General features: G+C 38.5%; 1 protein-coding gene across 2 annotated transcripts in view; it reads left to right on the plus strand.

Moving 5' to 3' along the window:
* LOC308403754 (netrin receptor UNC5C-like) overlaps positions 1–14,114 on the plus strand; it is a 192,360-nt gene that overhangs the window by 113,338 nt on the left and 64,908 nt on the right. For both annotated transcript variants that reach the window (XM_080893459.1, XM_080893460.1), the window contains exon 4: positions 13,210–13,313. In XM_080893459.1, coding sequence (XP_080749585.1) covers positions 13,210–13,313 — 104 coding nt within the window. The remainder of the gene's footprint in view (positions 1–13,209; positions 13,314–14,114) is intronic.

A 14,114-nucleotide genomic window follows, 5' to 3' on the forward strand; every position in this document is an offset into this window, starting at 1 on the left:
TTTTGCCTCTACACCACCTCTAATCAAATAAAATAAAAAACATATCATAGCATTAACTTTTAACTTAATAACGGCCATTATTATGCTGTGTTACCAATTTTTAGAAGCTCAAAAGTAATGTTAGGCCTGTTCTCTCATTTTCTGTGACACAGATAAAAGATCTCGAGTTAAATCTAAGTGTGGAATTTGAATTTGGTAGCTGTTTACTGGAACTGTCAATGTGAGGTCCAGTGAGATGTTGATGCAAAAGAAAGAAGGAATGTACTGGCCGGCTCAGCAACAGCCGAAATCTGGAAAACCAAGGAACGCAGCTACATCTGATGATCATAGGAATTATTAACCAGATTATTTGGACAGATGAAACCAAAATTAACTTGTACCAGAATGATGGGATGAGAAAAGTATGGAAAAGGAAAGAAACGGCTCATGGTCTGTTGCATACCACATCATCTGTCAAACATAGAAGAGGCAAGGCTATGGCATGGGCATGTATGGCTGCCAACGGAACTGGGTCACACGTGTTTATTGATGATGTGACTGCTGATAGAAGCAGCAGGATGAATTCTGGAGGGTACACAGCTATACTCTCAGCTCAGATTCAGCCAAATGCTGCAGAACTGATCAGACAGCGCTTCAACTGTGCAAATGGATAATGACCCAAAATCAAACTGCAAAAGCAACCCAAGAGTTTCTCAAGGGGAGAAAAATGGAATACGCTCTTCAATGACCAAGTCAGTCACTTGATCTCAACCCAGAAGAGAATTGCTTTTCAGTTACTGAAGATGGAAGTGAAGACTGAGAGATCCACACCACAGGTGGAGCTACAGCTGAAGGTGGCTGCAGTAAAGGCCTGGCAGAGAAAGCACAGTGTTTGATGTCCATGTGTTCTAGACTTCAGGCACTCATTGACTGCAAACCATTCGAGTCCCAGTATTGAAAACTGTCCTTATATTTAAAATTATTACTTTGCCCAAATAGGTTTGAGCTTCTAAAAAGCTGAAAGTCTGCACTTCAGTCACATCTTGATTGTTTGATTTGAAATCCAGTTCAGTGGTGTACAGAGACCAAAGTATAAATCCTGTAATTTTCTGAAAACCTATGGACCTAATTCTATTAATAACCGAATAATACATCGACATAAATCCATTTTGTTGTGTAGATCACATTTAAATCCAACCTTACATTCAATTATTCAATATGGTAAACAGAATTTGAAGAACTATTTTCTGTACTGAAACTCTGACCAGTATACTGTATGAATGGAGTGAGTACAAACATCTGCAGCATCATTTAAATGTCAAACCATTTAAAATTCTATCACCTTTCAAAAATTTTCTTTGATGAGCCATGCAAAATAAATGACTGAAAAATATATTTCAAAGTAAACTAATTGACCCAAACCTGAAACTCTGTTTAGCAGAGGTAGATACACCTGTGATTACTGACACTCAAGTTTCAATCGGGTGATCATTTGAATAAAATCGAGTACACCTGTGATTTACAATTAGCTTAATTGCATTAAAAATTACTTTCAGAAACCGTGCTTCAACAGCGTAGCAGTGAAAACCAGCCAGGTGAGTGCTTCAGACTTGGCACAGTAGATTATCAGTGGAAATGAGAATTTCTGTAAGAGCTCAAAGAGAATGAAGGGCATGCTCTCATATAAACATCAGCATCTATGCACAGCTTGGAATTAATGAGAAAATTCTATCTTCAAGAAAGTCCAAGGGGAAAAAAATCATATATAAAACTAACACTTGCATAAGAACATGGGGGGAAAAAAAGGCTGGTGATTAGTGGGAGCACATCCTTCGGGATAAGACTAAGATAAATTGTTCAGGTCAGAAGGGGTCCAACATGACGGGTATGAATCTGGCCTGGTATAACACAGTGAACGCATACTCTAACTAAAATTTATAATACTAGCTGACAAGACAGCTCCCACTCTCCAAAAGCTCAGGTGAACTGGAATATCCCAGTGTGATAATAATGCAAAAGCCCATTCATTTTCTTAACCACTTATTCGAGGTTGTAGAGGGCTGACACGGTACCAAAAAGAGCTTCTGAAAAGGAATAAAAAATGAAAACTATGACCAGGCAAGGTAGGGTCCTTAACCTGAATCTAATGTAACACCTTTGGGGTATTTCAAAGATAAAGGTGGACCAATATAACCCCTCCAGCAAAGAGAAGCTTAAAAAGAACATTTACAATGTCAGAACTCCTCTCCAGAAATCTGTGCAAAAGGGGCATGAAGTCCACGCTGAGAAGGATTCTAGTTTTTAAGTAAATACTTTAATGGTTTTTTTTTTTTTACTAGAACTCTTAAGGTTGTGTTTTTGAATTTTACATAAGAGCAAATACTCTGCAGTTCAACAGTGTATGATCACACAGTATTGTGGCAGCAGTACATTCCTTCGTTAATTTGGCTTGTCAGTTGTTCCTGTTTTAATTCATAACAGCATCACTACTCTCTGCAATGTTTCATCAGATGAGGATTTTTTTTCTCTCAGCAGAGAGTTAGTGACACAGTCAGAAATATCCTTCTAAGCTCTGCTAATAACATTCTCGAATGGAGTGGGCCCTCCTTGGGGTGCAGTGAAATCTGGGTAATGTGCCGTTTTTGGCTCATGTTTGGGCTGATACATACTAAGAGACAGATGAATACAAGTTTATGTTTACAGGCTTCTGAGACTCGCAGAGGAAAACACATAACTGCAGACACTGCTGTATTGCTGAGTGACTTAGCTTATCAACAAGGTACTTGGCATCGATTTTACATGCATAAATGTGCCTATGTACGCAAGAATGAGAATGCATCACAACCCATTTACAGTATTGTTTATCATGCAGTAGCATCATTTAGCATGCACTGTGACATTATCACATCTCTTGATTTGAGTTTTTCATCCAACTTCTTTTGGGTTCAGATTCATTAATTAATTATTAATGCTGTAAAAAAGTGGCACAAAGTAGTTTCTGAAATTACATTATATCACATCATAGTTAAAATAAATAAATAAAACAACAGAAAAGTTACCAATATTTGCTATATTTAACATACAATGTTTTATATTGTCTAACCAGTCCTTTCGTGGCTGTCAGCTATCTGCGCTAAATCATAAATCTTCACGCTAATTTAGCAAAAGCAAACTAGCTCTTTCCAGATCTTTTCTTTCGACATTTTGTCAGCCAACTTTTTCAAAGTAGGTAAAACTTTATAACTGCTCGACTGTGAGACTTGCTGGAGGTTAGGCGGGATGGTGAGGGATGATGCCTTTAAAACGCTTAAAACGCTTTGAAGGTTCAACAAATATCAAAGAAGAAAAAAATAATCTTCTATACTAAATCCTGGTAGTCTTTCATTTTATTAATTTCTCTTCATATCTCTTTTTTATGCATTTATTTTCTCCACGTACTGGCATATTTTCCTTCTGACTTTATCTGTCCCACCGTCCTTCACTTTCTCTCTCTCAGTTATAACAGTGACTTTTCCCTTAACCAGATCTGATTACACTGAGCCCCCTTTTGTGATAACCTTTTACTTCAAATCGACCCAACCTCCTGACCTACCCTGCTTTTCGGCTCCTATTTGGATCTACTGTTGTGATTAAAATGCTTCCTGGCAGCTAGAGCTTGCTGAGCAAAGTGTCTTTTTTTCCACTGCACCATGCAAAAGCAATTCAGCATTTCTCTCCTGCTTTCACCTTCCTACTCATTTTCTTCCCCATTGTTTTCTCCCCTGTTATTTCTTATTGCTTATTGAGAGTGCGCTCTTCATGAGCTTATTGTTTAATTCTGTCATCAGCGCTCTCTCTCTCTCCTTCTCTTGCTTTAAACTGTGTCATTCTCCAGCATCTCCAAGCTTTTTAATAAGTACAGATGTAACACTCCGAGGCACTAACAAAATATGCAGTTTGTAGCAGGATAATGGCAATAAGTGTTGTGACTCTAAATCTGACACACACATACAGTGATATTTAATATCTGACAGTTTTATTGGACTTTTGTAGCAGACCACTTTAGCCCCTTTTGTGGTTTATAAAGCACATAGAGGCAAACACAGATATATTCACATAGTAAATGAGTCATTCACAGCATCGCAGCCAGGTACACGGGGGTAAGGGGAATGTAGACACATACATGCGCATAAATGTGCATGCAATGGCAGTCATGATCTCTGGCCCTGTGGCTATCAGGTCAAGCCTTTCTCCTTCAATATCTTAGCAATATGTCAAGGTCACACACATGCGACACGTACACACAGCCCTGCACACAGCTGCATGCGCACACAAATTTCAGATGATGGCAATTTGTTCTGCCACCTTCCACGGAGACAAGGGTTTGCATAGCAATCAGGAGTCCAGACACTCAGAGGCACAGGAGCACAGGCAGCTACTTGTGTCAACTGGAAAATGCCTATTAGTGAATTTCGTCTGTTTTGCTTATGATGCAAATGTCTCAGCTGCATGTATTTAGGTTTTCCTTCAATCATGGTTAAATTGGACTAAGAAAAAACAAGTCTCAACAGTGATATATATATTTTTTTGGTTTTTCTTTTTGTGTGCAGGCATTTTTTCATAGTTTCTACACTCACATAGGCTTAAACCTGTCTTTACTGTAGCTTATAGCATTAGACACAATCATTCCCCACCTCAGCAAAGGGAAATCACTGCAGTGGTTTGGATGTATGCGCTCAGCAGCAGCAGCCACAGTTGCAGTTTCACATTTGACCTTTTTGAGTATAAAATGGCATGCTTACAGTAGCAGTTCGAGTAATGCATATAGCAAAAACACACTGTCTTATACATATTTCTGCTATACATCCATCCACAGTCACCCTGAATTAACTTTCCAGTGGAAAACCCTCAGTGCTCTGTTCCTCGGTGCTCTCTTGGTGATATCATCGGGAGGATATTGGTTGCTGGCTCTGAAAGTGACTTCATGATGTTTGCAAACACTGAATAAACATTTTTGTACTAGGAATCCACAGGGTGTGCGTGTGTGTGTAGGAGTGTGGTTATGGTGTTTCACCACCGCTCTAAGCCACAGAGCTTTTTCCCAGATGTCAAATACTGCTCCAGGGTGCGCTTATGTGTTATAATGGTAAGCCGTGGTGTTGATTTACTTGCAACAGAACTCACTCATTCACTCAAGTCACCTTTTAAAGTTTCATTTATGGGGAAAATTACATATGTGTCACGCAACGTAATACTATATAGTTACTGTTTTGTTTTGTCATATTCGCCAACAACATTTCTTTTTAGAAGGGGAAAAAGGGGACAATTTAAAGGGAGGCAGGAAGTTTCACATAGGTCTCACAAACAACAAAAGTCAAAGGTTAAAGCAAAACAAAATGTGTTGTAAAAATAAACTCTTATAAAACCTGAACTTAAAAAAAAGTTTAAAGTTCAAAGTACATTACAATACCATTCAGTTCACTGCCACTTCCATGTACTTTATATTGTAGGCTACATACGAAACAACAGCTGAACCCTTATGTGTGTGAAAAGTGAACTGATTCTTAGAATGATGCAGATTTTTAATGTATGTTAAAAAAAATATCTTCACAATATATTTCACTTAATATAAAAATATAAAACTTAAAAAATCCCAACCACAGAACAGATGAACGGTTACACTCAGTTTGTCCCCAGAACATATTGTCTCTTACCAGAGGTAGCACTCAACCTTTGATCTTGTTTTTTGTGTTAATGAGTCATTATACAAAATGGAAACACAGAGGAAATGCTGTTGCTATGTCAGCGAGCTGAGTTGTTTACTTGTTCGAAACCTGACTGTGGATGGAAAGACCTTGTCTGGTGTCTGGAGCTGATCACAAGTTGTGAAGTGTCGAAATGACAGGGTGGGGCATTGAGTGAAAGAACTGGTCTGAGTGGAAAGAGACTCTCTAAAGTCACTTAGAGAAAATGACTCCCTATATAACCACTCTGAAAATGACTGTGCCACTCAAGGTCACATGTCTTTCACTTCTAAAATATTTTTGAGTTTTATTGGTTTATCAGGACTTTTGTATAAGAGATCAGAGTTTTAAGGAGTCTTTGACTTTATCAAATGCTTGAAGAACCAATGATGAAAACTGCTCTTATAAAAACGCAGACAACTTCAGCATGGCCATATATCAGATTAAATCTGACAAACATGTATTCATCTTTATCAGTCTTGTACAAATTAACTAGTATTTATAATATTAGCAATGACTGTAATGTTAAAAACAATACTCAGCAGTGGCATCACCCCAAACGTGCAGTCCTACTGTATATTGTTGAATGGCAAGATGGCGATTTGTGTATTTCAATCAGTAATGCAAATTTAATTTTGCTCACCTGTCTGAGCAATAGTTGATTTTTCCACCACATAGTCCTTTTTAATCTGCTCTCGGGTCGTTCTTAGTTCACTCAATCACAATGAAATTATAATCAATTTGTTTCTCTGTCTAACTGCACTGTTTTTTTTTAAAGCAGAAAGATTTTTTACAATCAGAACAATAACAGAGATTAACAGGAGAAAATGCAGAAAAGTGCTGCTCCATTAAAGCATGATCGCAAAAGAATTAATCCTGACAAACTTTAAGCTATGCGTGTGTACATTTAAGACCAATCAGCATTCTATTAGAAACTACTGGCCAATTATGCTGCTGCTGCTGCTGTGTGTGTGTGTGTGTGTGTGTGTGTGTGTGTGTGTGTGTGTGTGTGTGTGTGTGTGTGTGTGTGTGTGTGTGTGTGTGTGTGTGTTTTGGGTATGAAAATAGTTTTAATCGTTTGATTTAATGACCTGCCAAGAATTTTTTTAATTGACTCCATGCCAAGACAGAATAATCTAATGACATGGTAACTGTATAGTGAGTTACAATGATTGCTTGCTATAGCTTTCAAAGCTCTGCAGGCTGTGGCTTGTTCTTCCTCTTTGGCACTCTTCTTTGTGTCCTGTGGTTCACTGATCTGTTTGAAGTTAGCCCATGTTAGACAGTGATAGATGGCTTTTGTTATCAACTGTTAAGTATTTTTTGGAAGTCTCTGCTCTTGTCTACACACGATACATGAACTACAGTACTTCTGAGGTTAGATTGGAAATTTACAGTGTTTTGGACTTGTGTTTGTCAAATACTGTTTTCAGCAAAACCATTATTTCAGAGTCGATTTACACAGAATGTAGCATTTAACCCTAATATTAATATTTAGAGGGTAACAAAGATATTCGAATAAATTGATAAAATGGATTACGTGGATAGGCAGTTAAGTGGGTGGATATGTGGATGGATCACTTTGCCCTCTTGACTCTAAGCTGGATGAGCAGCTAAGGAAACTGACTGATGGAGGGATGAATTACTTTGCCATAAGCCACTGGTCCCTCCTGCTTCCCACATTACAGTCATTACAAATGCAAAATAATTGAACTGAGTATATCTATAATTATATTTTAACTAGGCAGAATGAAAATTGGGCTGCCTGCATCACAAAAGATGTGTAAAAAGCACGATGTGGATATCATAAACTTGAAATAATTTGCATTGCAGTTATCTGCAACTGAAATGTAGATAAGACTTTAAAAGTACAAATCCACAAAAAAAACATCTTTGTAATGTAATTTCTTTCCACCATAGCCATGGCTTAAGTGGATGGTTATCATTTAACGTTTTAATTTCAGATCCATTTATATCCCATTTTTCTGATGTTTATTAAATGATATCTTCTTCTTGTATCACCTGCATCAATTTGCTTTTCTTCTAAGCCGCAGGTCTTCTTTCTTCTTTTTTTAATTACAATCAATTGTGAAGGACGTGGATGCACAAATTATCCTCTGTGAAAGCGAAGGAGACTCCTTTCCTCCTTTTTTCCCAAGAATCTCACATTGCTCTTTATTGCTTGAGCAGCTGCATGAGGGGAAACCAATATGATTTGGCATTGGTAGTATACAGGCAAAGACACCCATTCTAGATAATTGCTCTGAATGTGCTTATGTAGAGGTGCCTGAGGCAACAAACTAACCACAAACATAATAACAGTCTTACTTGAGCAATGGAAGAAGAAGTTTCAGAGGGAGAGGAAAAGAGGGGGCGATGATGGACTCAAGGAGAGGGAGATGAGGAGAAAGGCAACGAGGAGTTTATGCATGAAGAGGTCATTTTTGAATAAATGCTGACACTCTTTTACTGTACATATGAGAGCGTTCCCAATGAAGAACAGTGCATAAGGTCTCTGCTTCTCAACTCTGCTGTAAATCTAAAAAGGTCTCTCAAGAATGTAGCCATGGTTTTGTTATATTTATGAATGAGTGAACTGGGTTCAGTGAAATGATTCGGCTATACCTCCTGTTTTGTGCATGCAGTAATTTTCCTTGGGCACATGTGTGCACAGCAACACACATCTGTGGCCCCCAGTGTCACAGACACAATGTCACAGACACTTAAACCAAAAGCAAAAAAAATAATTAAATTAAAAAAAACACACAAACAAAGAAAAATCCCACCTTTCAAATAAACATGTGCTCTTGCTACCAAACTGGTGACAATTTGTCAGCCATAAGTTATCAACGTGTGTAAATGTGTGTGTGTGTGTCTATTCATCCCCCCAAGCAGTTTGCTTTAATCTGCTTTAATTTCATTCTCAAGCTTTATGGAAATCAACTCACAGCCAACTCCTCATTTCACCATCTCCCTTACTAATTAAGACTAGGAAATTGTTCCTGGAATTGCCTGGCATAAAAGAAGTGTCTCATGCCTCAATCACTTCCCCTTTTTTCTTCTTATGTCTACAGTAGTTTTATTTATTAATTTATTTATTTGCACATTTGAAGGCACGTATGAAAGTCTATTTATTTGCACCACTGTGAACATCATACCATGTGTGCTGTTGTCCTGTCTGCATGTGTGCTGTGCCAGCTTGTTTGTCCTTGTCTCCAGTGTCTATTATTTGCCATAGTATCTCTGTGCCTCTGTCTTTCTTTGTCTTTCACTATTTGTTCCTCTACGTGTGTGTCTGTGTTGTGTGGGTAGCCATGTGGTGGATTTAGGGCTAAAGCTTTGGGTGATTACTCCCATAATGAACCATCATGCTCTGTTCAGGCTGTCATCCCCCACAGGGACTTGACTGTATTGTGAAGTTATCATTCAGCCCCAACAATACTCTGTGTCCTCACATAACTCTCTTCACTGATATGACTCTAAGCATGAAATCTGATTTGATTCATATCACATGAAAGTAAACCTCACTGTGTGGTTGGGATAAAATCACATAGTTATAGGTTACTACCTATATTAGTGTACATCGGAGTAATAGCATGTTCACCGCTAATGCCTTGTTCATATATTTGGACTTGAATGACTGACCTGCCACAGGACCTGGGCGATGTATCTGACCCTTCCGTTGTGTTGATCTAGTATTTGCTGAAGGCTCATCAGAATTGGAAGGGTGGGGTTCAAGAAGAGAAACAAAAAAAAAGGCTGAAGAACTGCACTGAAAATCAGTCGTACTGGGGGTCTTGTCCAAATTGGTGGAACTTTAAACACAAAAAAGTTTGGTTAGATTTTGATCCACCATGCAGTACCATCTGGAAAGTGTCTGATTGGCAACAGCTCCATTTTTCAGCATGACAATGATCTCAAAACACAGTGCCACTGCAGTGAAAGCATACCTGGATAGAAAAGCACACAGTGGAATAGAGTCAGTCATGAATTGGCTTCCCCAGAGCCCAGACCTCAACATTATTGAAGCAGTGTGTGATCATCTTGACAGAGAATTGAACAAAAGGCATCCAACATCTAAAAAAGAGCTTTTAATGTCATTCAAGAAGCCTGGAGAACTATTCCTGAAGACTGTACTTAAATAAATTACACGAAAGCTTTCCTCAGGCTCAGTTGAAGAATAAAAGTGGTCATACCAAATGTGGACGTTCAAGTTCGTTAGAATTGTACAAAGTCTTTTTCTGCATTATATACTGTATTTCTATTTATTTTTTCATATCAAAAAAAGGTGTATGTGTTTGTGAGAGAGAAAGTGTGAGAACAGCATATGAAACTTGTCCTTTCATTCCTCACGTAACTAATGGGCTAAACACAGTTTGATCAGCACCCTGGTCTCATGCTCAAACACTTGGCTTTATATGAATACAGACGAGAAGGATTAATGATTCTGAATTCAAGAGATCAAAAATGATAAACAAGTACTTTAACTCTTAGAGGGGACATTTTGTGCCATTTCGGTTTTTTGTATTTTTTATTTTCATGCTTTGGCCGCGGAATGAATATAGCTTATATTTGCCAGAGGACATTAATAAAAAAAAAAAAATTCACAACTGTTTTGTCTGTTCCTTAAATTAGCTTAAAATGGCTGTACAAAAACAGCCACATTTTATCCTGAGGCCAAAAAATGCCCCATTGAAAATCATTACAAGTCATGCAATTTTTGATCCCACATCTTGACATGATTGTTGATGGTATTATTGCTCAGGTGATTTATGCAGCCATGGTTAGAAGTATGAGTTTTTTTGGGATTTGGTAAAAACACTGGAGGCTCTGGACATGAGACGCCATCTTTACACTATGTAAAGATGGCGAGGAGGTCTCAGAGGTAGAATCAGACCAGCCGGAGTCCAACTCTGACTCATCTGATGCTGAGAGTGGAGAGGAGATGGTTGAAGTAGTGACAGAGCGGACTTCTCCTTCTCCATTTTTTTTGTCATCCCCATATTTTGGTCTCCCACAAAGACTGGAATGCACTGTTATGTCCCAGCAGCCAGAGGTTTGATCCCAGGACTTGCGCACCATGCCACCAGCTATGTGCTGGTGCTGATAGATGTATCAATGTATATTTCAGGCTGAAGCAGTTTTAAAAGACTGAGTCATTTAAAGTGAAAAAAATATGACTATATAATATGTTTAAAGAAGTCTTTGAAAAGTTGGCATTTTTCGTTCTTAGGGTTAAAAGAGTTGAGATTTTTAAGGCTCACCTAAGAGTTAAAAAGGCTTGCTCCCATTCATTTTCTTTTAAAGACATGTTTGAGTCATGAGAACAGAGACATAGTCAACGTTGGACTGATGATAAGGAGGTTTGGTGGATTACTGATTTTGTGAGAAATAAAGGACACAAATGAAGACTATACAGGGTGGTTTCATTTTTATTGGATGAGTTAATTAAGGCAACGTGGACATGAAAAAGACTTCAGACCAAGCAGATGGTTTTGGTGTTTAAAAAAAGGGACAGTCTTGCTATTGCTGCCAACTTTTTTGGCTCTCATCTTTCAGCTCCCACCTGCCATCCCAACTTCCACCTTCTCTTTCTCCCCCTCCCATTTTGCCTTCTCTTTCACTCCTCCACCTTCCATGTCTTTTTAGCCACTGTAAGGTGAATGCTCTGATGAAATACCCAGAGAGTGACTCAGAGTCGATTGGTTCAGCATTAAAAAAATGTCCTGTCTAGTGTGTGGCTGTGTGTGTCCACAAATGGTGTACCACTGCTGACGGATAAGGTGATTAAGAGTACACCTGGGAACCAGGAAAGCAAAAGTATTCAAGGTTAACACACATAGACGTACATACAACATGGACACACACGCACGCACACACACACACACACACACACACACACACTGCTCCGTCCTATCAAAGTTCTCTGTATGGTTTTAAAAAACTAAGGGCAGAGGACATATTAACTGCAAGTCTTTTTCCCCCAACCAACAAAGTGACTCTCAAACTTTTGAAAGTTAAAGAAAAGGTTTTTACCAGCTTGCCACAGCTAAATGAAGCCATGTTAGTAGTATTTAAAATATTATTAAAACACCAACATTACATTTCTCACTCCATTTTCTTAAGGTATGCAACAAAATAATCCATCACTCTGACTTGCTGAAATTATTTCAATTATTTAGACTATCATCCAGTTACAAATCTTGCTTTTATTTGCACTAAAGAGATGTGAATGTAAGTACTTTATTTAAAAAGTAATTTGCAGGAGAAAAAAAGCACATTGATGTTGCCATATTACACACTTTAGAAGTTACTGCACATCCAAAAGACTAGATGGAAAGATTAGTGGTCTCTTGCCTCATACTCCCACACCAACTCCATACATTCGTATGGAGAAATCCACTGCATTTGATCAGCACCATAAATAAAGTGACCTGCTAAGTCCTGCAATGCTGCCATCTATCTCGTGTTACAGCGTGCCTTTATGAGCCGTTTTCTGTGGCAGGCTAATTATTTTTACATGTGTTGAGCTCAACTTCGGGAAAGGGATACACGATTGCAGTATATCATAAGGCAGCAGACTAGGGAGGTGAGCAGAAAGGCAAACTGTACTTCCAATACATGAAACGAATCAGAGGGCAATGTTCAATTAAAAAAAAAAACACACACACGCACAGACCAATATAGAAAAACTAGTGTTGGGTTTCCCAGAGCAGTGAGATTGTCTGAAAGTTCATAAAATTGTGTAACTCACTGTAAGAAATACGAGACCATAAAAAAGATCAAACATAAACTTTTAGTGTTTTTAATGTTTAATGTAAAGGATGCATTTTCTCTACCGTCCCCTTTGCCACAGTTCTGTTGTCCTGGTTCGTTGTCCTAAAGTCATCTACTCTGAGCTTTTTGGGTTTTTTTCCTTCTTCAAAATGAAAACGGCACAGTCCTTTCTGAAACATTCAGTGAAAGAACCAGCAGCACATTCCATGCTGCTTTGTAATGCTGTCATTTATAATGGCATGTGAACCATTAGCTTGAATCATTTATTGTCTTTGGCCTGTTGGAGATTCCTCAGCTTTCAGAAATCTGTATGGGAGGAAAGCAAGGTTAAACATTGTGCATTGCAGACTGGGTTTAATGTGTGAAGCTAAAGCGTTTGAAAGTATTCGGACCAGTGACTGTACTTGTTGCGTGTGTAAGTGTGTGGTTAGCTTTGTGCATCCTTGTGCAAACTAAGGTAACTAAGTGTTTTTTTCTTGTTGTGGACTGAAGAGTGTGAGAAGTCAGCTGATGTTTGCTGTCTTCAAACACCCCCACCTTCATAATTACTGTGTCATTATTAAGTCAAAATTAAGTAATGTCCCTGCTTTACACTGACAGAGCATTATCGCTAAAATGGTCTCCCTAACTGCTGAATCAGAGGAGGCTTTTTTGCCAGATGGCCTCGCATGATGTCTGGTTGACATTATAATTTGCCCCTAGGCATTAAGTTTCTTGTTTCTCTCCCCAGACCTGAAGAAGTCATTTGAACAAGAACCCCTGGGAAAAGAAGTATCTCTGGAGCAGGAAGTTCTGTTACAGTGTCGCCCTCCAGAGGGCATCCCAGCTGCTGAGGTATGTGCAGCGTAATCGCTAACTTCCACCTGAAGTGAATGTTAAGTAAGATGTGAGATTAGGAGGACTGCTAGAGCAGAACAAGGAAGTGACTGAAGAGAGGGGATGACAGAATGAAGACAACAATAGATGTAAAAAGGTATAAAAATAGAAATCATCAAGTGGAAATAACTTTAAAGTGCCACTGAAAAGTCAGTTATTACTTACGTGACACTTCTTGAAATTGCCTGGAACTTTGAATGACAGACAGCAGAACTGAGTGGTTTGATGGGTGCGCGTGCTCCTTCACAGTCTGCAGTCGGTGGTTGAAGGCTGTGCTGAATAAAAATTTCTTGTGCCTTTTTGGCACATTTTGTTAAATTGATATTTTTTTACTATTACGAAGCCTAAATTTATAAGATTCAATATCTCCAAAACACAGCAGGGGTCAAGATAGCTTTCATTTGTAAATGTCTTCCATTGCAACTGGCATGGTGAATAAGCAGCGTTTAGTATTAAATGATTTGGTGTTTGTCATCCAACATGTTTGTATAAGATATTTTTTTGCGTTATCATGTCGAACTGCCACAGGGGAAATCAGGAGAACGGCCTAAATCCTAGTTTAACTGACAAGTTTCCGGTACGCCAAGGTAACAATAATCCCAAAACCTAAAGTTTAAGCTGAGAGTTAAGTGTCCCCAGAGAGCCAATTTGAGTACAGGATGTGAAAAAACTCCAGTGAATACAGAGGTTTAGTCTGTATTCCTGTACATTAGCATTTTTATTGCACGTTCTTTTACTGTACTTGAGTTCTGCGGGGGA

Source organism: Rhamphochromis sp. 'chilingali' (genome assembly GCF_963969265.1).
Source record: "Rhamphochromis sp. 'chilingali' genome assembly, chromosome: 10".
In the NCBI taxonomy this organism is placed as follows: Eukaryota; Metazoa; Chordata; class Actinopteri; order Cichliformes; family Cichlidae; genus Rhamphochromis; species Rhamphochromis sp. 'chilingali'.